This window comes from Bubalus bubalis, chromosome 14 (assembly GCF_019923935.1).
Source record: "Bubalus bubalis isolate 160015118507 breed Murrah chromosome 14, NDDB_SH_1, whole genome shotgun sequence".
Lineage (NCBI taxonomy): Eukaryota > Metazoa > Chordata > Mammalia > Artiodactyla > Bovidae > Bubalus > Bubalus bubalis.
Window position 1 is genome coordinate 19,538,125 of NC_059170.1, and position 25,776 is coordinate 19,563,900.

The window sequence follows — 25,776 nt, forward strand, 5'->3', positions numbered from 1 at the left end:
TCCAGTCCCAAAGAAAGGCAATGCCAAAGAGTGTTCAAACTACCACACAGTTGCATTTATCTCACACGCTAGCAAAGTAAATTGCTCAAAATTCTCCAAGCCAGGCTTCAACAGTACACAAACTGTGAACTTCCAGATGTCCAAGCTGGATTTAGAAAAGGCAGAGGAACCAGAGATCAAATTGCCAACATCTGCTGGATCATGGAAAAAGCAAGAGAGTTCCAGAAAAACATCTACTTCTGTTTTATTCGCTGCACCAAAGCCTTTGACTATGTGGATCACAACAAACTCTGGAAAATTCTTCAAGAGATGAGAATACCAGACCACCTGACCTGCTTCCTGAGAAATCTGTATGCAGGTCAAGAAGCAACAGTTAGAACTGGACATGGAACAACAAACTGGTTCCAGATCGGGAAAGGAGTACGTCAAGGCTGTATGTGTCACCTTGCTTATTTAACTTATATGCAGAGTACATCATGAGAAATGCCAGACTGGATGAAGCACAAGCTGGAATCAAGATTGCAGGAAGAAATATCAATAACCTCAGATATGCAGATAACACCACCCTTATGGCAGAAAGCAAAGAAGAACTAAAGAGCCTCTTGATGACAGTAAAAGAGGAGAGTGAAAAAGTTGGCTTAAAGCTCAACATTCAGAAAACTAAGATCATGGCATCTGGTCCCATCACTTCATGGCAAATAGATGGGGCAACAGTGGAAACAGTGGCTGACTTTGTTTTGGGGGGCTCCAAAATCGCTGCAGATGGTGACTGCAGCCATGAAATTAAATGAGGCTTACTCCTTGGAAGAAAAGTTATGACCAACCTAGACAGCATATTAAAAAGCAGAGACATTACTTTGCCAACAAAGGTCTGTCTAGTCAAAGCTATGGTTTTTCCAGTAGTCATGTATGGATGTGAGAGTTGGACTGTAAAGAAAGCTGAGCACCGGAGAATTGATGCTTTTGAATTGTGGTGGTGGAGAAGACTCTTGAGAGTCCCTTGGACTGCAAGGAGATCCAACGAGTCCATCCTAAAGGAGATTGGTCCTGGGTGTTCCTTGGAAGGACTGATGCTGAGGCTGAAACTTCAATACTTTGGCCACCTGGTGCAAAGAGCTGACTCATTGGAAAAGACCCTGATGCTGGGAAGGATTGAAGGCAAGAGAAGAAGGGGATGACAGAGGGTGAGATGGTTGGATGGCATCACTGACTCAATGGACATGAGTTTGAGTAAACTCCAGGAGTTGGTGATGGACAGGGAGGCCTGGAGTGCTGCAGTCCATGGGATCGCAAAGAGTCGGATACGACTGAGTAACTGAACTGAACTGATATTTATAATAACTATTTAGACTTAGTCTTATGTTTATGTTTGTGTTTATGTTTGAGGAGGGCATGGCAACCCACTCCAGCATTCTTACCTGGAGAATCCCAATGGACAGAGGAGCCTGGTGGGCTGCGGTCCATGGGGTCACAAAGAGTCGGACACGACTGAACAACTAAGCACAGCACAGCACAGTCTTATGTTTAACTGATTGAATTTTTCCTTCCTATTCTTAAGGTCTTTGTTTTTGGTTAATTATATTCAGACAATGTACTTTTTAATGTACTTTTTATGTCCTTTTTTATAAAAAGTACATGAATGGTATACATCTGAAAGTATCATGTTGATTTCACACTGAATGACAACTTGGTGGGGAAGGGAGCAGAATTATTAGGTCACCTTGTTTTTTCCATTTGTAATTCTTTAATATATTGCCATTATCTTCCGGTCTTGCAAAGCGAAAATCTGGCCAGAGCAAGTTTTGGTCTTCTGTATATGACTTCTTTTTTCCTTATTGGTTGGTTGTGGGGCATTTTCTTTATCCTTAAAACTGAAAGTTTCACTGGAACAAATCCAGTCACTCTCTTTTTAGTAATTTTGCTGGTCTTTTGTGAGCTCTTTTGAGCTGGAGATGCAGAACATTCTTTGACCCAGGAAAGTTTACATTTCTTTTTAAAAAAATCTTTGATTATTATTCCTGTCCATTTGTTTCCAGGATAGCAAATTAGTTGAAGTTTATTTCTCTCTTTTCATCAATCCTCTCTTATACTTTGCATTATTTGTCCTTCCCTACTCCATTCTGAAAGAAATTTTTGAATTTGTTGTTCCTGTGTTTCTAAGGAAGTGTTTTGCTCTTTACTTTTCTAGTAAAGATTTGAATTCTGCTTTGGTGTATTTGTAATTTTTACCTTTCTTTTCCCCTTGTCGTGTTTATTCCTGCATCTCAACTAGCTCCTTTCATTTCTGCCTGTGAACTTTGAGCTCTTATTTCAATGTGCTTTATCAAGTTTGTTAAGAGCAATGTAATTGATTTCTAAAATTTAACTGATTGCGGCCTTATATTTTCATTTCTGGATTACAGAGGCAGAGTTTCTCTTCTTTTATGTTGCAGAAAGTTTTTCTATCTCTCCCCTCAATTTTTCTTCCTTGAGTAAGGAGAGGGGTATACAGGTCTAGTGTGTGCCAGATAGGGTAGACTTGTTGCTTCATTGGCTATTTGGTAGCTGTAGGAATTCTCTTTTAAGGTGTTAAAGGACTGATTGATTCACATTGTTTCTGAATACTTTTGAGTGTCCAGCAGTCATTTATGTGTTTCTTGCTGGATTGAGTAGAGGAAATGCCTTCCTTTGGCCTGGTAATTTTACTTTGAAAAAGATGATTTTTTGTTATTGTTGATAATTTGAAGTCTAGGCTACAAAAAAATGATTTCCAGTATGTAATGCTCCCAGGGCTTTTGCTATCTCAGCCCTTCCTGCATTTGCCTTCAAATCTCAGGGTGTATGTACTACTTTGTATGTTACAAAATCTGAAGTACAGGAGGAAGGTTGTGGGTATATAGTACTGATAGCACTGACCGTTTTAAGTGAATCTCTTCCAGAAGGGTAATGTAACAGCATTGCCATTGCTGCCTCCGGAGAAAGCTGTTTGGGAACAGGTAGTTGGAGGAAGTTAGAAATCTATTGCTATCCTCCTGGCTCCCATTTGTGCCTGCTCTTCGGCAGAAAAGTCGTTTTTGATTCCAGCAGTTGTTTGAGCAGCAGCCCTAGTTGCCAGTGCTGTTAATAACTTTGAGTCTCAGTGTGTCCTTAAGTATATCAGTGAAAAATTAGGATGGAGGTGATGATAGAGATGAACCAGGCATTGTTCGGTAGCCTCCATTTTAGCTCCCAGCTTACTGTTAACTTTTTCAAAGAAGGAAGATGAGAGAAGAGTGGAGAATAGCCACTAGTGGAAGAAGGAAGAGTTTTAAATATCTGTACCAAATGAGTTGCAATTTCTCAGAGAAATGTGATAACATTGAAATCAAATAGTCAAGGTTTAAAATACTTTTGGTTAGTCTTTGTTTTAAAGTTTATTTTGTTTGATACAAGTATTGCTACCCAGCTTCCTTTTTATTTTCATGTAATACCTTATTTCATACCCTCATGTTCAGTCTGTGTTTTGTTTTAGATCTGATGAGTCTCTTGAAGGCATTGTGTATCTGGGTCTTGTTTTTGTATCTATTTAGCTACTCTGTGTCTTTTGATTGGAGCATTTAGCCATTCAGGTTTAAAGTAATTGATGGTATATACTTACTGCCATTTGTTAATTTTATTCTGATTGTTTTGCAATTCTTTTGTGTTCCTTATTTTTTCTCTCTCTCTCTTCCCTTGTGATTTGAGGACTATCTTTAGTATTATGTTTGGATTCCTTTCTATTTTGCATGTGTGTATTATAGATTTTTGCTTTGTGATTACCATATACTCATAGATTTATATATATGTATATATATGTATATGTATGTATATATATGTATATATATAGTATATACCATATACTATAGATTTGTATATAGCTCTGTGGGTGTGTAAATTAAGTTCAAACACATTCTGACAACTCTGCATTTTTATTCTCTCCCCAACCACATTTAATGTTTTGACATTATATTTTACCTCTTCTTGTTTTGTGAATCCCTTAACTACTTACTGTGGATAGAAATGATGTACTACTTTTACCTTTTAACCTTCCTACTAGTTTTATATGTGGTCGATCTGCCTTTACTGTATGCTTTACTTTATAAATAAGTTGTTGTGGTTTTTTTACCATGCCACACAGCTTTCAGGATCTTAGTTCGCCCTCCAGTGGAAGCGCAGAATCCTAACCACTGGATTGCCAGGGAATTCCCCATAATTCTGATATTTCTAGTTGTGGTCTTTTTTTTTTAGAGAAGTCCTTATAACATTTCTTGTAAAACCAGTTTAGTGACACTGAACTTTTAGCTTTTGCTTATCTGCACAACTCTTCATCTCTCCTTCAAATCTGAATGATAGCCTTGCTGGGTAAGCTATTCTTGGTTGTAGGTTTCTTCCTTTCATCTCTTTGATTGTATCATGCCACTTTTGGTCTGTAACGTTTCTGCCGAAAACAGTTCATGGTCCTGTGGGAATTCCTTTGTATGTAACTATTTGCATTTTCTCTTGCTGCTTTTTTTTTTTTTTTCTTCTTTTGGCCACACTGTGTGGCTTGTGGGATCTCAGGTCCACAACCAGGGATTGAACCCCAACAATGGCAGTGAAAGAGCTGAATCCTAACCACTAGACAACTGGGAACTCCCTACTCTTGCTGCTTTTAAGATTCTTTGTCTTTAACTTTTGCCATTTTAATTATAGTGTATCTTGGTGTGGACCTCTTTGGGGTCATCTTGTTTGGGACTCTGTATTAAGTCCTAGATGTGGATGTCTGTGTCCTTTGCCAGGTTAGGGAAGTTTTCAACTCTAATTTTTCGAATAAATTCTATACCCTTTTCTGTCTTCTATTTGGGCCTCTAAACTGCTAATGTTAGTATGCTTGCAGTTTTCCAAGAGATTTCTTAAGCTATCCTCATTTTCATAAGTTCTTTTTTCTGTTCAGCTTGTGTGATTTCCATTACTCTGACTTCCTGTTTGCTGATCTGTTCCTCTGTATTGTCTAATCCACTGTTGATTACATCTAGTGTATTTTTAATTTCAGTTATTGTGTTCTTCAGCTCTGTTTGGTTCTTCTTTGTATTTTCTAACTCTTAATTTCTCACTTTGTTCATTCATTCTTCCAAGTTTGTTGACCATCTTATGATCATTACCCTGTACTCTTTGTCAGGTGGATTGTTTATCTCGACTAACTTCTTCTTTGGTTTTGTTTTGTTACTCTGTTTGAAACATACTCCTCTTATCTCCTTGTTTTGCCTAAATCTGTTTATTTCTATTGCTTTGACCAAAAGGTTCATTCAGGTTTTTCCACTGTTATGGAAAAATCTGAACAAACCTTTTGGCCAACCCAATATGTAGTAGGTAGGCCAGTTATTGTATATTTCCCAATTTTGGAGAAGTAGCCTTATACAGGAGACATCCTATGGGGCCCAGCTTCATGCTACTCTTGGTCACTTTAAGCTGTATACCCTTGGGGTGCCCTCTGTGGACTGTGTGGGTCATTTTGTTGTTGGGGGGCCGTTACTGTGGACATGCTGGTAGGCAAGGCTGGCTCCCAGCCTAGTTGGCTGCCAGGTCCTGCCTCATGGATGGCTGCCAACCCACTGGTGGTGGGCCTGGCACAACTGTCTACAGGATCCCAGGGGTCTCAGATCTGGTGTTGGGCCATAGGTGGGAAGGGCCAGATCCCTCAGAGGCTGAGGCTGGTGCTGGCCTGCTAGTGGGTGGGTAAAGCCCCCAGGACTAATAGGCTAGAGGGCTAGAGGGAGTACTCCAAAATGTCTCTTGCCAGCACCAGTATCCTCATGGTAGAACAAGGTCCCCCATTTGGCTGCTACCAATATCTGTGTCCCCAGGTAGTGTCCCAGTTGATACCTTCCTCTCCAGGAGGCTCTGCAAGATTAGCAAGTGTTTCTGACCCAGGCTCCTTTCAAGTTACTGCCTCTGTACTGGGAGACCATGTGAGATTTGACATGCACCCTTTAAGAGCAGAGTCTCTTTCTTACAGCCTTCTAGCTGTCCTGTACACAATCCCTGCTGACCTTTAAAGCTAGGTGTTCTGGGGACTCATCTTCCCAGTGCAGAATCCCTACGCTGGGGATCTTTGTGTGTGTCTGTAACCCCTCATTCCTTGGGGAAAGGTATCCTCTCCTTTGTGGGTTCCTTACCTGGGGATGTGGGTTTTGACTATACCATGTCTAACTTTTTTAGCCAAATGTTTAATTTACTTTATTTTCTCCTGATATAGGTGTTCTTGGCTGTGTGAATTTTCTTCTCAACTTGTTGGGCTATATTCTTTAGGTTCCAATGTGTAGTATTCTCCTTATTTCTAAAAGTTTTGCTGTTTTGGTTTATTTTTTAACTCAGAACTAAAGGTTTTGTTGTTGTTTTAAGGTGGAAAAGCCATGGTTTTATTTTAAATTTATAATTTTGGTGCATTGTCACCAGAGTAATTTGACTCTCCTATTGTTACTTTTGAATTTATTAAGATTTTCTTTATGGCCTTTCTTAAAGGTTAATTTTTATTGATTGGAAACTTAAAAATTGGCTTTTTCTTGATAAAAAATAGTTAATCAATAGTTATTTCTCAAATAATTATTTATTAATACCTAGTTAATATATCCAGAGGAGGCAATGGCAGCCCACTTCAGTACTCTTGCCTGGAAAATCCCATGGACGGAGGAGCCTGGTAGGCTGCAGTCCATGGGGTCGCTAAGAGTCGGACACGACTGAGCGACTTCACTTTCACTTTTCACTTTCATGCATTGGAGAAGGAAGTGGCACCCTCTCCAGTGTTCTTGCCTGGAGAATCTCAGGAACAGGGGAGCCTGGTGGGCTGCCGTCTGTGGGGTCGCACAGAGTCGGACATGACTGAAGTGACTTAGCAGCAGTAGCAGCAGTTCATATATCCATCTAAAATTTTTTAAGGTTTATCTATGTTGGCTACACTGGATCTTCATTGCTGCATGCAGGCTTTCTCTAGTTGTGGCGAGCAGGGGCTGCTCTCCAGTTGTGTTATGTGGCTTCTCATTGCAGTGGCTTCTCTTGTTGTGGAGCACAGGCTGTAGGCACACGGGCTTCAGTAGTTGGCAGCATGTAAGCTGAGTAGTTGTGGTGCCTGAGCTTAGTTGCTCCTTAGCATGTGGGATCCTCCTGCATCAGGGATCAAACCCATGTCCCCTGCATTAGCAGGCGGGTTCATAACCAGTGGACCACCAGTGAAGCCCTATCTAAAATTTTGAGATTGTAGGACTTCCCTGGTGGTACAGTGGATAAGAATCTGCCAGTGCAGGGGACACTGGTTCGATCTCTGTTTCGGGAAGATTCCACATGCTGCAGAGCAACTATGCCCACGAGCCACAGCTACTGAGCCTGTGTGCTGCAACTACGGAAACCCACGTGCCTAGAGCCTCTGTTCCACGACAAGAGAGGCCACTGCACTGAGAAGCCCACTTACTGCAACTAGAGAGTAGCCCTCTCCACCTGCATGCAGTAATGAAGACCCAACACATCCAAAAATTTTTAAAAATAAAATAAAAATTTGAGATTATAAAATCTGTATTTGGCAATAATGTGAAACTTTAGCAGCCCAGTTAAAGACATTGTAGACATATTTTCTTAAGAGGGAAATTTTTCCTGATGCATACCAAAATTATGCAGTTTCCATACATAAGTTTCTATATATACAATAAAGAATGCTTTAAAACTTGAACTGAAAATTTAATGAAAAATAAAAGGTATAGCTAGTATAGATGAAATAGGAAAAAAGTATAGGTCTTGTATTTAGTTTATGTACAAAGTAGTATATATGGGCTTCCCTGGTAGCTCAGCTGGTAAAAAATCCTCCTGCTATGCAGGAAACCCTGATTGATTCCTGGGTCAGAAAGATCCCCTGGAGAAGGGATAGGCTACCCATTCCAGGATTCTTGGGCTTCCCTGGTGGCTCAGATGGTAAGAATCCACCTGCAATGTGGGAGACCTAGGTTTGGTCCCTGTTGGGAAAATCCCCTGGAGAAGGGAACAGCTTCACAGTCCAGTATTCTTGCCTGGCAAATTCCATGGACAGAGGAGCCTGTCAGGTGACAGTCTATAGTCTCAAAGAGTCAGACACAGCTGAGCGACTTTCACTTCACATATATGTATATGTATATATTCTTTTTCCTTACAGGTTATTAGGCAATATTGAGTGTAGTTCCCTGTGCTATACAGTAGGTTTTTGTTGGTTTTCTGTTTTATATATAGTAGTGTATATATGGTAATGTGAACCTCCTAGTTTATCACTCCCCCTTTCCCCTTTAGTAACCATAAGTTTTTTTTCTGTGTCTGTGAGTCTTTTTCTGTTTTGTAAATAAATTGATTTGTATCTTCTTTGTTTTTTTTCAAGATTCTGCATGTCCTGTGAAATTTGTCTTTGTCTGACTTCAGATAATCTCTAGGTCCATCAGTATAATTGCAAACGGCATTATTTCATTCTTTTTTATGGTTGAGTAGTATCTTCCATTTGTGTGTGTGTATATCTGTATACACACACACCCCACATCTTCTTTATCCTGTTGATTGATATTTAGGTTGCTTCCATGTCTTGGCTATTTTAAATAGTGCTACAGTGAGTATTGGGGTGCATGTATCTTTTTGAATTATAGGTTTGTTGAGTATATGCCCAGAAGTGGGAATGTAGATAACTAGTTTAAAGGAACCTCCATACTGTTCCCCATAGTGGCTGTACCAATTTATACTTCCGCCAACAGTGTAGAAGGATTTATTTTTCTCCACACCCTCTCCAGCATTTATTATTTATAGACTCTTGATGATAGCCATTCTGACCAGAGTGAGGTGATACCTCATTGAAGTTTTGATTTGCATTTCTCTGATAATTAACTAGTGATGTTGAACATTTTTTCATGTGCTTATTGGCCATCTGTATGTCATCTTTGGAGAAATATCTAGCTCTTCTATCCATTTTTTGATTAGGTTGTTTGGTTTTTTTTGAACTGAGTTTGTGAGTCAATTTTATAGTTTGGAAATTAATCCTGTCAGTTACTTCATTTGCAAATATTTGCTCTATTCTGTGTGTTGTCTTTTGTTTATGGTTTCCTTTGCTGTGCAAAAGCTTTTAAGTTTAATTTGGTTCTTCCATTTATTTTTATTTCTATCGTTCTAGGAGACGAATCCGAAAAGATATTGCTGCAATTTATGTCAAAGAGTGTTCTAATCTGACCAATTTAAAAAATGAATGTATAGGGAAGTTTCTAAAGCTTAGAGTCCCAGTTTCATAATTCTGGCATACATCCCTGAGTTTTGGTTCTATATTCTTTAAATTGCTTGTTGATGGAGTTATTCTTTACATTTGTAACTCCATGGACTAATAGCCCACCGGGCTCCTCTGTCCTTGGAATCCTCCAGGCAAGAATACTGGAACGGGTAGCCATTCCCATCTCACCCAGGGATCGAACCTGGGTCTCCTGCATTGCAGGCAGATACTTTACCATCTGAGCCACCAGGGAAGCCCAATGAGTGCTCTAAGATCTCCGGGTGGGGGGAACTATTCTTTGCATATTTCATGAAAACCCTATTTTATTGTTATCTGAACATGTCTGAGTTGACTTGATAAATTGTCATGTTTGTGTTCTGATGGAAGGATGGGTCACCTCTGTAATTTCTGTATAATACTTTACCTTTTTTTTGTTGTTGTTAGGCTATTTATTTGACTGCTACCTTAAAATACAGGCCGTAAAAATGCCAGCTTGTTTGGACTTAGAAGATGACCTGGACAAATGATAAAAATTAAGAAAAACATTTTGGTGAGTGAAAACTTATATGAGAGTAAATATGGCTCAACTTAGTTCCTACCAATGGAATGACACTACCAAAGTTATATAGTGAAATTCTCTTAAAATGCCTTCTGTTTCTCTGAGATTAAGACCTTGATCTTGCTCTATTTTTATTCTCTCTGTGCATCCACAGACCTCCCAAGAGGCACATGATAACACTTAAATGCATTTTAAATACCTGGTCTCTTCCAGCATTCCACCAAACCCAGCATAACTCACTGAGGCCTAGTGTTCTACCAGGCTTCCCGGGTGGCTCAGACGGTAAAGAATCTGCCTGCAGTTCAGGAGATCCAGGTTTGATCCTTGGGTAGGGAAGATCCTCTGGAGAAGGGAATGGCTACCCACTCCAGTATTCTTGCCTGGAAAAATCCCATGAACAGAGGCGCCTGGTAGACTACAGTCCATGAGGTTGCAAAGAATAGAACACGACTGAGCGACTTAACACTTTAGTGTTCTACCAGTTTTGTAAGTTATACTTGGATTTAACTCAATCCAGGTTAGACTTAGACTTATTAGACTTAATTAGAAACTGACTAGACTTATTAGAAATTGAAAACTGATGGCTGGTGGGCCATATGCAGCTACAGTGTGTTTCATTTGGCCCATAGGGTATATTCCAGAAATATAAATCTGTTCTTAAATTTGGAGATTTTACTCAACATATGGATTTTGTGCTTAGTCGCTCAGTTGTGTCCCACTCTGCGACCCCATGGACTATAGCCTGTCACGCTCCTCTGTTCATGGGGATTCTTTAGGCAAGAATGCTGCTGCTGCTAAGTCACTTCAGTCGTGTCCGACTCTGTGTGACCCCATAGATGGCAGCCCACCAGGCTCCCCCGTCCCTGGGATTCTCCAGGCAAGAACACTGGAGTGGGTTGCCATTTCCTTCTCCAATGTGTGAAAGTGAAAAGTGAAAATGAAGTTGCTCAGTCATGTTCGACTCTTGGCGACCCCATGGACCGCAGCCTACCAGGCTCCTCCACCCATGGGATTTTCCAGGCAAGAGTACTGGAGTGGGGTGCCATTGCCTTCTCCTTAGGCAAGAATACTGGAGCGGATTGTCATGCCCTCCTTCAGGGGATTTTCCCAACCCAGGGATCGTACCCAGGTCTCCCACATTGGAGGCAGATTCTTTACCGTCTGAGCCACCAGTCTTTTCTTAAAATTCAGAATGTTAGTCCTGTGCCTGCGCAACTCCTTCCATCCCTCCAGAAAGAAAGTAATAAAGTGGAGCAAAGTAGCAAGTGCCTAGCATAGATGGGTATTCGAGTTTCCCATTGCTCAAACCATTCATACGTATATGCAAATACATTTGATATTCAACATTCTTCCCTTATTTTACACACCTGAAGCCTGTAGGTATATGAATTTGTGATTTCTGAGGTGTATAATAGTGTCTTATCTTTTTACTCAAATGGCAGATAATCTGAATAGTCTGTGACAATCTTTTAACGATTATTCACATATAAATCTGAATATGTATAAATACGTATATTTATATCTGAAAAGACTCTTACAAGTAGCTAAATATATGTAATATATGTGATACGTAAATTTATATTTTTATAAATATGTATTCAAATATATATATATTTAAAACCTACTGTGATTTGGAAGATATTCATAAATAAGCTATTTCACATTTCCTATGTCTGGCGGAGTTTTACTGTGAAACAGTACTGTGTTTGTGGTATGCTTGCTTTTCCCTTTTAAAAAAAAATTTTTTTTTAACTCTTTATTATGATCAATTTCAAATATATGTAAATTATAGTACAGATAAAAATACAGTGAACACCCATATACCCATCATCTATAATTAGCCATTATTAACATTTTGTTAGGTGGGTCAGTGGTAAAAGAATCCGCCTTCAAAGTCGAGTTTGATCCCTGGGTCAGGAAGATGCCCTGGAGAAGGAAATAGCAACCCACATCCGTATTCTTGCCTGTGAAATCCCATGAACAGAGGAGTATCTGGTGGGCTACAGTCCATGGGGTCACAAACTCAGATATGACTTAGCAACTAAACAACAACATTTGGTTAATCTGGTTTTTTTTTTCCTGAATTATTTTAAAGTAAACTATAGACATGGTGACATTTTACCTCTAAATGCTTCAGTATGCGTCTCGTGGGACTTCCCCAGGGGTCAGTGATTAAGACTCTGGACTTCCATTGCAGGGTTTGGTCCTTGGTCGGGAACTAAGATCCCGTGTGCCACGTGGCATGGCCTAAAAAATAAATGCTTATTATCTCTTAAGAGATAGTAAGCACATTGTCCTTTATAACAACAGCACCATTATTATCACACCTAACAAAGTTAGTAGCTGACTTCTTGTCTGCCAGTAGAGAGTTTTCCAAATCTGGATGCACAGCCTACATACCATCACCAAGCAGGGATTTGTTTGTTTGGTTTCTTTTCTTTGACTTTTGCAGGGAAGTTTTGCTGGGGATCTTAGTTCCCTGACCAAGACTAAGGATCAAAACCGTGCCCCATGCAGTAGAAGCCTGGAGCCCTAACTAGTGGACCCCCAGGGAATTCCCAGGCAGCAGCTTTTAAACCCTTAGAATATTTTTTAGTTTTATTTATTTACCTTTAAAGTTCCTTGATATCAGTAAAATGTAGAGAGTGATTGACTAAGGGCAGTGGTATTTATAAAGGATTTTCTGAATGCTGTTTTTTCCTAACCATTCAAATTATACTATTCCCTTGTAACACTGATGGTGCTAGAAAAGCTTATAATTGCCAGACCATAAGGCACTCTGCTCAAATGTAAATTGTTTTTTCATATTTACAACAGAGAAATTTTCCCCCTTAAGGTTGCTTAGGTTAGTTTTTGAAAAGCCTTTGCTCTTGAAGTTTACTGACTATTTAAAACAGAACCGTTAATTTTTAAAAGTTGATTTCTTTTTTCCTATTTGTGCAGGAAATATAATCATAGTACAGCATATGTAGCTTTCCTTTTTCCTAATGACTTATAGCATATTTGGAAAATAGGAAAATTTACCAGCAATCTTGCCAACCTAGTACAATCACTATTTGTATTTTAGTTGATTTATTTTCAGTCCTTTTTTCTTAATCATCTTTAAAAAAAAAAAAACCCATAGTTGTAATTATGCTTTATGTAAGGAATTTTTTTTAGTTAGAAGATTTATGTGAGGTTCTTTGCCATTCTTGCTTAACACACATTGATAAAAATTGATGTTTATTCATTCACTTTTGGATTAAGAATGTGATCATTAGTCCCAGAGATAATGGAGGAAATGGCCACGTGGTGTGGTCTTTAATATTTGTGTTCTTTGGTAGGCAACATAACTGAAAATAGCAGAAAATTTGAGTTCTCTAAACCTAAAAGTTAAAAAGTAATTTGGTTCTGTCCTAGACATAGTTCTTTGCCTCTGTAAACATGTGGTAACCAGTTGTTTTCCTTTTGCAAAAGTATTTCTTTTTTCTTTTTTTTTCTTTCAAAACTTTTTCTTTCTTTTTTTTTTTTGTTTCTGAATCATTATTTTTAGCTATGCCACTATCAATAACCCTTTAAAAGTTATTTTAAATGGTCCTTGTGAAAGACTTTGGAATTTTAGGTAGTTGTACAGATGCTCTTAGTTAGGTCAAGTTGTCCTTTGCAGGTTGAAGAGGAGGACTTTAGAAACCTTGGTTGCTCTGAAGCATTTGTTAGGACAGGAGTAAGCAGAGTCTTGTGGTCAGCCTGAGTCTTGCTCTGTGGGGGTCAACCAAAGGCTTATATGAATTCACTCTTAGAAGATACCTATTTTAGTTTCTTGTGATCTCTTGTTCCTTTCTGCCTATATTCTAGGCTAACAAAATAAAAGGAATTTTAGTTAAAACTGGTAAGTTTTTATTTCTAGTATCTTTAAGAACTTATAGAATATCTTAATTAAAATAGTTTATCCTCTCTGTAATTTTTAATTTACTTTATAGTATTTTGTTATTACTTGTCAAATAAATGAGTTTTCATAGAACTATATATTGTTGACTGTGTAAGTATGTGTTGTAATACTTTTTTGTATCTTCTGTTTTGAAAGGTTTTTTTATTGTCCACTTGACATATGCTTCTGGAATAATATTCACCATGGTTTTGAATGACCTTCCAAACTTAGAAGACATCTATACTTCCTTGTGTTCATCAACAGTAGAAGACTCAGAGATGGATTTTGACTCTGGACTAGAAGATGATGACTCAAAAAGTGATAGTATTTTGGAGGATTCCACAATCTTTGTGGCCTTCAAAGGAAATATAGATGATAAAGACTTCAAATGGAAATTGGACACAATATTGGAGAATGTGCCCAATTTGTTACACATGGGTAATTTGCTTAATTATTTTTCCTTTTGTTACTGTTTTTGAATTGCCCTTCTGTGGTTATCTTGAGTTTTACAAAGTACAACTGTGCTGTATTAGGTTGAAAGGCTGATTTTAATTGCAAAGTTGGAATTTTAGGATTTTTTTTTTCATAGAAATGCTGTTGTATTTTTTTAAGTACATGGAGTGACTGAATATAAAGCATTGCTTAGCATTGTAATCCTTAAATTATCTGTTCTAATGGATAGGAGCAGGCTTCCCAGGTGGCTCAGTAGTAAAGAATCCAGCTGCAATGCAGGAGGTGCAAGAGACACAGGTTCAATCCCTGGGTCGGCTAGATCCAGCCCCTGGAGAAGGAAATGGCAATCCATTTCAGTATTCTTGCCTGGGAAATCCCATGGACAGAGGAGCCTGGCAAGCTACAGTCCATGGGGTCACAAAAGAGTTGGGACATGACTGAGTGACTAAACAACAACAAAAATGGATGGGAGTAATTCTCCAGACCCAAATTTATTTATTGTTTTTAGCTCTCTGGTCTTTAGTTTCCTTTCCTATAAAATGACTGGCTCTTTGAGGCCACTTAAAGCTTACAAAAATCTTTTACTCCATGGCTTTTTTGGCTTTACTTAAAATGTATTTGAAATTTGTTGTCTTAAATTTTAGATCAGAGGTTAACTGATAGCCTACTGGATCCAGTGTGCAGCCATGTGTTACATATTTTAGTTTTTCTGATTATTTTTTTGTTTGTTTATTTGTTTTCTGGTGTTTGAATTTTATTGCCAGTGCTTCAAGAAATAGATATTTTACAATAAAATTCAGATTTTGGATTTGTCTTTATACAGGAAAGGTCTAATAACATTGAACTCTCCTATCCCAGGTGGTGCTAAGTAGTAGCTGCCGCTGAAGACATACCTTCCCCTCACCATAGTCCCATCTGGCCTCTTCACACATTTAGATAGCCTATAGTGGTCTTACAGGAATTTGTGCTTGTCGACTTTGGTTTATATGTTCTCCATCTTTTCTGGTTAGCACAATTATTTAATCCCTTCAGACATAGTGCAAAGCCTAGATTTTATCCTTTTATCACAAATCTTAAGTGCTAACCAACTTTTTTAGGTTTTGAGGTCTTATTCTTTAGAATTAATGTCAGGAGGAGAGCTTTTTTATTTTTTTTCAATGGCTCTTTTTTAAAAAAAACTGTTGTTTCGGGCTTCTTTCTAGTTATGGATTATTTAATACATTATTAGAGAATTTTATGGTGAAAGTTGTAATTGCCACCATAATCATGTTATGATATATCATATTTTAAGGGCTAGCTGGGTCTGATTGTTCATTGTTCTTAATTATCCACATTTTTTCTTATTTTTAAATAGCTGAATTAGTTTATTAATGGGTTTTAAATACATTAGTAAACTCAGACATGGGTATCAGTTATATTCTTGGTCCAAAAACTATTTTAAGTTAGATGTTCTCAAATATGATGAAAGTTAAGAAAAAAAAATTTTTTTTGATAAAATATAGCAGTGTTATAGTTAAATTTTTTTCTGTAGGCTTATCACAAGTAGCTAACATCAAAAGCAAGTTTAATGTTTATCTGGGCCACATAGGTATAAGATTCCAGTACTGTTCAGACTGAGAAGAAGCCCTGCAGCATTTGTCCTCTGTGGTAGCAGAATGTCAAGCTCCCTGCCTTTTGCTATTTGGATGTATAAGTGTCATGGAAAGGAAAATGGCCTGAAAATCAGAGCTGGATTTTAATGCCATTTTAGTGATAGGTAGCTACTGGATTCTGGGTAAATCTCTTAGATTTTCTGGGCTTCAGTTTCCTCCCCTATAAAATACATTTGGACTGAATCACGCATAATCCTTCCTAAATTTCCTGGATTATATATCTCAGTGCTCTTAGCCAGTGGTCTCTTTTTTTCTATATTAGAGCAAGTGGACTCCATGTCTGGATAAACTGATAATGTATAATGGTTTTGGAGGTAGAAGGGGCTTTTAGGTAACATGTAGACACTTTCCCCTATCCATGTAAATTTCTTATTTTGAGGACATATATGCCTAAATGACCATTTTCTCAATACTTGAATGTATAATTGAATAGAGGCTACAAAAGATTTGATGTAGCTGAGTTTAGAACAAAAGGGAAAATTATTTTGTCTGGGATTGTTGGGGAAAAAATGTTTTTTTATTATTATCTAACTGGACCTCGGATTTGCTTTCCATCTGTAAACTGTAATTACAAACAACATTACCTCCTCAATTAGTTTAACTTTTGCATTATAATTTAAAAACATCTTCAAAGTTTGCATTGACTTTTCAGGTTTGCTGAAATGTAATGTTTTCTTATCCTAACTGAAATATAGTTGTGAGATTTATGTTGCTTTTCTCCTCAGTTTGGTGTGCTTCAGTGGAAATTCTACTATTGTTTAAAATAGAAAAAGATTAAAAATCAGAGACATAAAGAATCAAGACTTAAGCCTTCCTTAAACTGAAGCATTTACAGGACATTGGAAGAAGTGTTTGCTCCCTATATCTCTGAATATGTTTCACAGAGATGCTCGGTGAAAATTTAAATATGAGTACTAAAAGTTCAACTTTTTCATTTGAAGAAGTATAATTGCTTAACATTTTATAAGTGAATCTACTATCTTCCTTTTCAGTGCTCTTTCTTTAAACAAGTTTAGTGAATTGTAGCTGCATATTCCCTAATATCCTACAGTTGGCATATCTGTCAGTTGAATTTTTATAGAATTTCACTTAAAATTAGAAACTTAAATTTTCTTAGCTTTTCAGTTCACATACATTAAACTGAGTCTAGAAGTAGACCTTATTCTAGTAATTTAAACTTATCTCTCCCTTCTCTCATATGATCCTTATTCCATCTTACTGCTTTCCATCTATTAAGTGCCTATGGTATGTCAGGTGCTATGCTAGATTTTTGGCATATTATTATATAATTTAGCACTCACAGTCTCATGAAGTAGTTTTTTCATAGTTTTAGAGAAGAGAAAGGTAAGTTTCAGAAATGTTAAATAACTTGTTCATGATTTCCCAGGTGCTAAGTGGTAAAGCTGGGATTAAATTTAAGGTTTAATACCAAAGCTTAAGCTCTCTCAGCTACTCCATACTGGTATTCTACCTTGTTCTTTTACTTCCTTGTTGTTGTTCATTCCATGTCTTCTGATGGCTAAAACATTACTAATATTATTCTCTTCCTTTCATGACCAAGAATCCAGCAAGCTAAAGGTACAGAAGGTGGAGCCTTGGAATAGCGTGCGTGTGACATTCAATATCCCCCGGGAAGCAGCGGAGCGGCTTCGGATCCTGGCTCAGAGCAACAACCAGCAGCTTCGGGATCTGGGAATTCTCTCCGTTCAGATTGAAGGTACATGTCTGGTTCCAGATTATAGGAATACTAGAATATAGCATGATTTATAGCATGTGCCGCTTTGTCTGTTCCTCTTAAGTTGAATTCACAATGCCAGGTAACTCACAGAAAGCTAACCAAAATGATCACGTGGATCATAGCCTTGTCGTGGTGAAGAAGGGACTTGCATAGCTCAATGAAGCTATGACAAAATGTGGTCCACTGGAGAAAGGAATGGCAAACCACTCCAGTATTTTTGCCTTAAGAACCCCAAGAACAGTATGAAAAGGCAAAAATATGATACCGGAAGGTGAGCTTCCCAGGTCAGTAGGTGTCCAATGTGCTACTGGGGAAAAGCAGAGAAATAGCTCCAGAAAGAGAGCTGGGCCAAAGTGGAAACATTGCTCAATTGTGTATGTGTCTGGTGGTGAAAGTAAAGTCTGATGCTGTAAAGAACAATATTGCATTAGGAACCTTGAATGTTAGGTCCGTGAATCAAGGTAAATTGGATATGGTCAAGCAAGAGATGGCAAGAGTAAATATCAACATTTTAGGAATCAGTGAAGTAAAATGGACAGGAATGGGCAAATTTAATTCACATGACCATTATATCTACTACTGTGGGCAAGTATCCCTTAGAAGAAATGGAGTAGCCCTCATAGTCAACAAGAGTCTGAAATGCAGTACTCAGATGCAGTCTCAAAAACAACAGAATGATCTCTGTTCATTTCCAAGCAAACCATTTAACATCACAGTATTCCAAGTCTATTCCCCAACCACTAATGCTGAAGAAGCTGAAGTTGACTGATTCTATGAAGACCTACAAGACCTTCTAGAACTAATACCAAAAAAAGATGTTCTTTTCATCTTAGGAGAGTGAAATGCAAAAATAGGATGTCAGGAGATATCTAGGATAACAGGCAAGTTTGGCCTTGGAGTACAAAATGAAGCAAGGCAAAAGCTAACAGAGTTTTGTCAAGAGAACACACTGGTCACAGCAAACACCCTCTTCCAACAACACAAGAGATGACTCTACACATGGACATCACCAGGTATCAGATTGATTATATTCTTTACAGCCAAAGATGGAGTAGCTCTCTATAGTCAGCAAAAACAAGACCTGGAACTGACTGTGGCTCGGATTATCAGATCCTTATTGCAAAATTCAGGCTTAAATTGAAGAAAGTAGGGAAAACCACTAGGCCATTCAGTTATGATCTAAATCAAATCCCTTATGATGATACAGTAGAGGTGATGAATAGATTAAGGGATTAGATCTGATAGACAGAGTGCCTGAAGAACTATGGACCGAGGTTGTCACATTGTATACAGGAGGCAGTAACCAAAACCATCCCAAAGAAAAAGAAATGCAAGAAGGCTAAGTAGTTGTCTGAGGAGGCCTTACAGATAGCTGGGAAAAGAAGAGAAGCAAAAGGCAAGGAAGAAAGGAAAAGTATACCCAGCTGAATGCAGAGTTCCAGAGAATAGGAAGGAGAGATAAGACCTTCATATGTGAACAATGTACAAAAATAGAAGAAAACAATAGAATGGGGAAGACCAGAGATCCCTTCAAGAAAGTTGGAGAAACCAAAGGAACATTTCATGCAAAGATGGGCACAATAAAGGACTGAAATGGTAAGGACCTAACAGAAGCAGAAGATATTAAGAAGAGGTGGCAAGAATACACAGAAGACCTGTATAAAAAGGTCTTAATGTCCCAGATAACCACAATGGTGTGATCACTTACCTAGAACCATACGTCCCAAAGTGTGAAATCAAGTGGGCCTTAGGAAGCATTTCTACAAACAAACCTAGTGGAGGTGATGGAATTCCAGCTGAGCTATTTCAAATCCTAAGAGATGAAGCTGTTAAAGTGCTGCACTCAATATGTCAGCAAATTTGGAAAACTCGGCAGTGGCCACAGGACGGAAAAGGTCAGTTTTCATTCTAGTCCCAAAGAAGGGCAATGCCAAAGAATGTTCAAACTACCATACAATTGCACTCATTTCACATGATAGCAAGGAAATGCTCAAAATCCTTCAAACTAGGCTTCAGCAGTACATGAACCGAGAACTTCCAGATGTACAAGCTTGACTTAGAAAAACACAGGGCAACTCGAGATCAAATTGCCAACATGTGTTGGGTCATAGAGAAAGTAAGGGAATTCCAGAAGAACATCTACTTCTGCTTCATTGACTACTTTAAAGCCTTTGACTGTGTGGATAACAACAAACTGTGGAAAATCCTTAAAAAGATGAGATTATACCAGACCACCTTACCTGCCTCCTGAGAAACCTATATGCAGGTCAAGAAGCAACAGTCAGAACCGGACATGGAACAACAAACCAGTTCAAAATTGAAAGACGATTCCTCGAGGCTATATATTGTCACCCTATTTTTTTGACTTATATACAGAGTACGTCATGAAAAATGCCAAGCTGAATGAAGCTCAAACTGAAATCGAGATTGCTGGGAGAAATATCAACAACCTCAGATATGCAGATGATACCACTCTAATGCCAGAAAGCTAAGAGGAAGTAAAGAGCCTCTTGATGAAGGTGAAAGAGAAGAGTGAAAAAGCTGGCTTAAAACTCAACACTGAAAAAACTAAGATCATGGCATCTGGTCCCATCACTTCATGGCAAATAGTTGGGGGAAAAGTGGAAACAGTGACAGATTGTGTTTTCTTGGGCTCCAGAATCACCATGGATGGTGACTGCAGGTACAAAATTAAGATATTTGCTTCTTGGAAGGAAAGCTATGACAGACCTAGACAGCGTATTAAAAGAGACATCACTTTGCCAACAAAGGTCCGTCTAGTCAAAGCTATAGTTTTTCCAGTAGTCATGTATGGATGTGAGAGTTGGTCCATAAAGAAGACTGAGTGCTGAAGAATTGATGCTTTTCAACTGTGGTGCTGGAGAAGACTCTTGAGAGTCCCTTGGATAGCAAGGAGATCAAACCAGCCAATCCTAAAGGACGTTAGTCCTGAATATTCATTGGAAGGACTGATGCTGAAGCTAAAGCTCTAATACTCTGGCCACCTGATGCGAAGAGCCAACTGATTGGAAAGGGTCCTGATGCTGGGAAAGTTTGAAGGCAAAAGGAGAAGAGGGGGGCAAAGGATAAGATGGTTGGATGGCATCATGACTCAGTGGACATGAGTTTGAGCAAAGTCAGATAGTGAAGGACAGCGAAGTCTGGTGTGCTGCAGTTCATGGGGTCACAAAGAGTCAAATATGACAGCGACTGAACAACAAGTTACTCGTGTCACCTGTGCTTCACATTGTAGCACTTTAGTATAAAAAGGAGTTGAGGCTCTGGTTGGGTCCTGATGCTTCAGCATTCATAGCCTCAGACTCCATTCCCTTAGACTGATTTTGGCTATCAGTCTGTCCAACTTTGGTTTTACTGGCACCCTAACCAAGGACGGATTTGTCTTTTAAACAATATCTAATTTCAGGGCTTCCCTAGCAGTCCAGTGGTAAAGACTTTGCCTCCAATGCAGAGGGTGTAGGTTTGATCCGTGGTCAGGAAGCTAAGACCCCATATACCTCGAGGCCAAAAGCCAAAACTTCAAGTAGAAACAATATTGTAACAAATTCGATAAAGACTTGAGAAATGGTCCACATTAAAAAACAAACAAACAAACCCTTAAAAAAATACCTAATTTCATCTGCTTCCTTTCACCCAATATGCCTGATTTAGTATTTATTTTTTATTTATCTAACAGAGGCCCTGAATAGTCCTTTTGTAGTAGTATTCATTTGCAGATGTTTTTGTCAGCATGATCTTTTAAAAATGAAAATACGGTACACACACACCTTAAAACCATGCTATGACTGGCCATTATTTGCAGAATAATGTCCAAACTCTGTATTGTGACCTTGGGCTTTGCATAGTCTGACCTTTACATTTCTCATCTAGTCTTATCTTGTCCAGCTCTCCTCCCTCTCCTTGCTGTCTGTTCTAGCCTCTTCAGCATTCTTTTGGTTCCTTGAATATACATTTCTTCTTCCTGTCACAGGTCTTTTGCATTGATGTCTCCTCTGTATGGATATCCCTACCATTCCCTTTTCCATTAGTTATATACCCAGCCTTCAAGTATCAGCTTAGATCTTAAGGATGTGTTTTCTGAACTCCTTGACTGAATCAGAATCTTTTTGCACATGCTCTTGCAAAAGTCTGGTTTTCCTCAGCTCTGATCATTTCTTACACTTCGACTAGAGCAGTTATTTTGATGATTGTTTTGTTCCCCCATGGACTCCAGGCTCCAGTAGGGGCAGAAACCGTATCTTGTTTTGCTCACTGTTACATCTTTACTTGCCTGTGCATGTTAAGTTCTTTAATAAACATATGCTGAATAAAAGTAAAGGAAGCACATATATAATAGCACTAGTTTGCTTTGGCTCTTGGAGTACATGATAAGCAAAATATGGGCTTTGCCTTTATGAACTCAGAAGGAGCTCATGACCTTGATGAGGGAGATAAACCTGAGAGAGGTAACTCCCAAGTATGAGGAAGCACAGAAGCGTCTGTCTTTTGGTGCCCAACATACTAAAACCTTCTTTCCCCCTCCTGCGTTGGTGCAAACAGGGTGGCAACCAGTGAGTGATTCCAGCCTTCTCTTGCCCTCGTCAGCCAAGCACTTCTGACCCTGTGCTTGCATAGGACCCAAAAGTTCCACAAAACCTCAGTAACTGAAAGGTCAACATTTTATGTTTAGGAGTGAGACACATTTTGTGCAGTTAAGATTATAGGTTATTGTGCCCCAGAAGGAGCAATAACAACAAACAGATTGTTAAGAGATTGATTGAGAAATGAGGTGAATTCCATAATTTGATAAATAAGAGACCAGTGGCTTAAACAATAACCAGTTTGTTTTGATTGTCCAAAAGGATTCAGAAAAGTAAAATTAATTCACTGCAATCTATTAAATATAGGATGAACTTTTGGGAAGTGTAGAAGTCAAACAGCTATTGTTAGTAACACCATATAGGTTGTTTATGTTTTATAAGCACATCAACATACATTTTTTTATAAGACACATATAAGCAGTCTCTTAAAAACCCTAAACATTTTATAGTCTATGTTACCTATTTACCTGAATTATAAGGGCTTTGTGGTAGTGTTTTCCAGTGGAGAAAGGAAACACCTTTCTCCACTAAGAGCAGAGTGTGTTCACTCTTCTCTTTTTTTTTAAACCACAAATAAGATCTTTTGTTTGTCACCATTAAAAGTCTGCATTTTAAACAGGTTCTTGGACTGTTGGCTTGTATCCATTAGCTTGTTCAGCTTTAGCAGCTGTCTCATCCCAGCAGCTTTTCCAGAACTACTGCCTTCACCAAGTAGCTCCGTGAGTTTTCCCACTTCAAACTGGGGCTTCTTCAGCATTTTTACTTTTCTAACGAAGACATCATGGAGTGGAAAAATAGGTTGGCGAGCTTTTTCTCTGTCTTTTCCAGGGCTGTCTGGAATCAATTTATTGACATCCTCCTCCAAATCATTTGTCTGTACCTCTCAGGTCATGATTTCCATCATCTTCTTGTGAATCTGGCACACCTGCTGGTGCTGGGCATAAGAGGTCTTCCTAATCTGATTGTTGCATTTTTTAGTAAAACACACACGAGAACAGATGAAGCACGTTGATATCAACGTGCACTTCAGTCATGGTCTGCCATTTTTTGACCATTGAGCACATTTTGTCACAGGTAAGAGCCATACCATGGAAATCTCAGGCAGGTTTTGCCCTGAACATCCTCTGTAATTAGCCTGAATTGTCTAAAGGCAGCTTCATCATTCTGCAGATCAGCAAGATTCATTTCAAAAACACAACCCTTGAGGCCATCAGATGTGATTTTGTTTCCTTGAGTTCTTGTGGTCAGTGCTTTCCTACTGTTCCTTGTATTGAACATAGCTGGTGCTTTCACATCATACCAATCTTTCTTAGAAAATGGGTCAACCACTTTCTTCTTGGCTCCCTTTCTGCCTCCTTTCGTAAGGCGCTTATTCTTGCCGACCGTCTTGGTGACGTTCAGAAAGCCAAAAGGGCAGACGCATAGCTTACTTGAGAACTTCGGTGAGCAGGGCAGAATGCGCTGTCTGTGTGACCCCAAGTTTCTTCTCTTAATCATTCCTATTTCCTACAGGTCTTCAAAAGACTAAGACTCCTGTTTATTCCTGTAGCCATAATTTAAATGGAAATACCAGCATGGAAGCAAAATAGATAACATATAAGAAATTATGAAATTTACATGTGGCAGTGATTATCATACTACAGAAAAGAGTTTTTTTTTTTTAACTTTTGGAGTACAGCTATGTCCCGGGTGATCTCCTTTTCTCTTTCCACATTCACTGGGAATTCAGGCAGAAGTGAAAGTGGTGGCAGCAGCTGTTGCTTTTGTGAAACTGATGATGGGCTCATGCCTTTTAGGTTATAAGAGAAGGTATTGCCACTATTGTGGTGTCTGCTGCAGGGCTGGAGGGACAGGCTGTCCTACACCCAAGGACACACAGCACCCAAGGACACACAGTCTTTTCTCCATTGAAGAACACTCCTTGTACCCTTCTGTTGAGTTTTGGCCAGGGAGTTGAGGAGACATCTCTTTTGAGGACATTTTGTGACTCCTCTGTAAATTCATTCTGATTTAAAGTAGGAGTCCGTAAAGGGTCAAAGAGTAAAAATTTTTGGCTCTGTGGGCCAGGAGATCTCTGTCAAGACAACTCAGCTCTGCTGCTATAGTGCAAAAAACAGTCAAAGCAATATGTAAATGAGTGAATGTGGCTGTGTTCCAGTAACACTTATTTATCTGAACAGGCAACAGGCTTGATTTGGCCCATGGGTCGTAGTCTTCCAACCCCAGTCAGCAGGTTGGAGAGCCAGTAGTGTTCCCTTCTATGTGTGTTTCCTTGATAACAACTAACTTATGTGCAGCTTGCAAATAGGGAAATAACAGTAGTATAGTATGGAAATTGTGTTTATTCATACATTATTTTTTTTTCCTGGGCAAAGGGAGTTAGAATAGTAGGAATAGGTTAATTGTCCATAAACCGTTTGATCTGTTGCTTTATGGCTGGGAGTCCTTTCAGCTTTTTTTCAGAAAATTGAGAATGAGAAGTTACACTCATGTACCTTCCCCAGAAGTACGCCCTCAGCATTGCATGGCTCTCAGCTTGTGAACTTTACTTCCTCCCATGCCCACCTGGAGACGGCAGTGGCAACCCACTCCAGTACTCTTGCCTGGAAAATCCCATGGACGAAGGAGCCTGGTGGCCTGCAGTCCATGGGGTCGCTAAGAGTCAGACACGACTGAGCGACTTCACTCTCACTTTTCACTTTCCTGCATTGGAGAGGGAAATGGCAACCCACTCCAGTGTTCTTGCCTGGAGAATCCCAGGGACAGGGGAGCCTCATGGGCTGACGTCTATGGGGTCACACAGAGTTGGACACGACTGAAGTGACTTAGCAGTAGCATGCCCACATGGAGGGCAGCCCCACCAGCTCAAAGCTCCACTGCATCTGCATTCTCTCCGAGTTTTAACCAGGCATTTCCACTCTAGTGTTCGGGTGTGTTGCCTACACCAATTTTTGTTTTCATTAGAGCTCTAGTTACAAAGTCGCATGGGTTTTGAGTTTGCCTCAACAGTGTTTCTCCCATGAAACCTATTATTTTCAGTGTGAGATTTTTATGGACCGTGAGGTTTTCCTGGAATGCAATTGTCATATGGAAAAACTCCTATGATTCTTTGTAAGGTTATGATAAGATGACTTTTCATCATATAGTCAGTAAATAGCTAATGAGTGCCTGTTATGTACACTAGGCACTGTTCAGTGTTTAAAGGATATAATTAAGGTGGCCATAAAATTTATCATTTAAATTAGGAAATGAAAATAAATGGAGTTACTATGAATAACTATTAATAACTATCCTGGGAGAACAGATATAACGGGAGTGTGTGTACGTGCTCAGTCATGTCTGACTTTTTGCGACCCCATGGACTGTAGGCTCCTCTGTCCATGGGATTTTCCAGGCAAGAATACTAGAGCGGGTTGCCATTTCCTACTCCAGAGGATCTTCCCGACCGAATGATCGAGCCCATGTCTCGCGCATTCCTACATCAGCAGCGAGATTCTTTACCACTAGTGCTACCTCAGAAGCCCATAAAGGAGAGGCAGCCAAGAAAATAAGTGAATGAATAACTACATGGGATGTGCTCTGAAGAAGTAACAAGATGTTTTGATAAGGGTGACCTGACCTTGGAAAAAATGAT

The 25,776-nt window shown here is 39.0% G+C and overlaps 1 protein-coding gene and 1 pseudogene across 13 annotated transcripts in view; one reads left to right on the forward strand and one right to left on the reverse strand.

The window, feature by feature from the left end:
- Positions 1–25,776, forward strand: part of NCOA6 (nuclear receptor coactivator 6) — a 96,450-nt gene that overhangs the window by 25,894 nt on the left and 44,780 nt on the right. For 12 of the 13 annotated variants that reach the window (XM_044927720.2, XM_044927716.2, XM_025263600.3 and 9 more), the window contains 3 exons: positions 9,680–9,785; positions 13,858–14,139; positions 17,368–17,523. In XM_044927720.2, coding sequence (XP_044783655.2) covers positions 13,905–14,139; positions 17,368–17,523 — 391 coding nt within the window. In that variant the 5' untranslated portion in view covers positions 9,680–9,785; positions 13,858–13,904. The remainder of the gene's footprint in view (positions 1–9,679; positions 9,786–13,857; positions 14,140–17,367; positions 17,524–25,776) is intronic. The other variant, XM_025263602.3, reaches the window with a different exon arrangement.
- Positions 22,754–23,639, reverse strand: LOC102410343 (annotated as a pseudogene).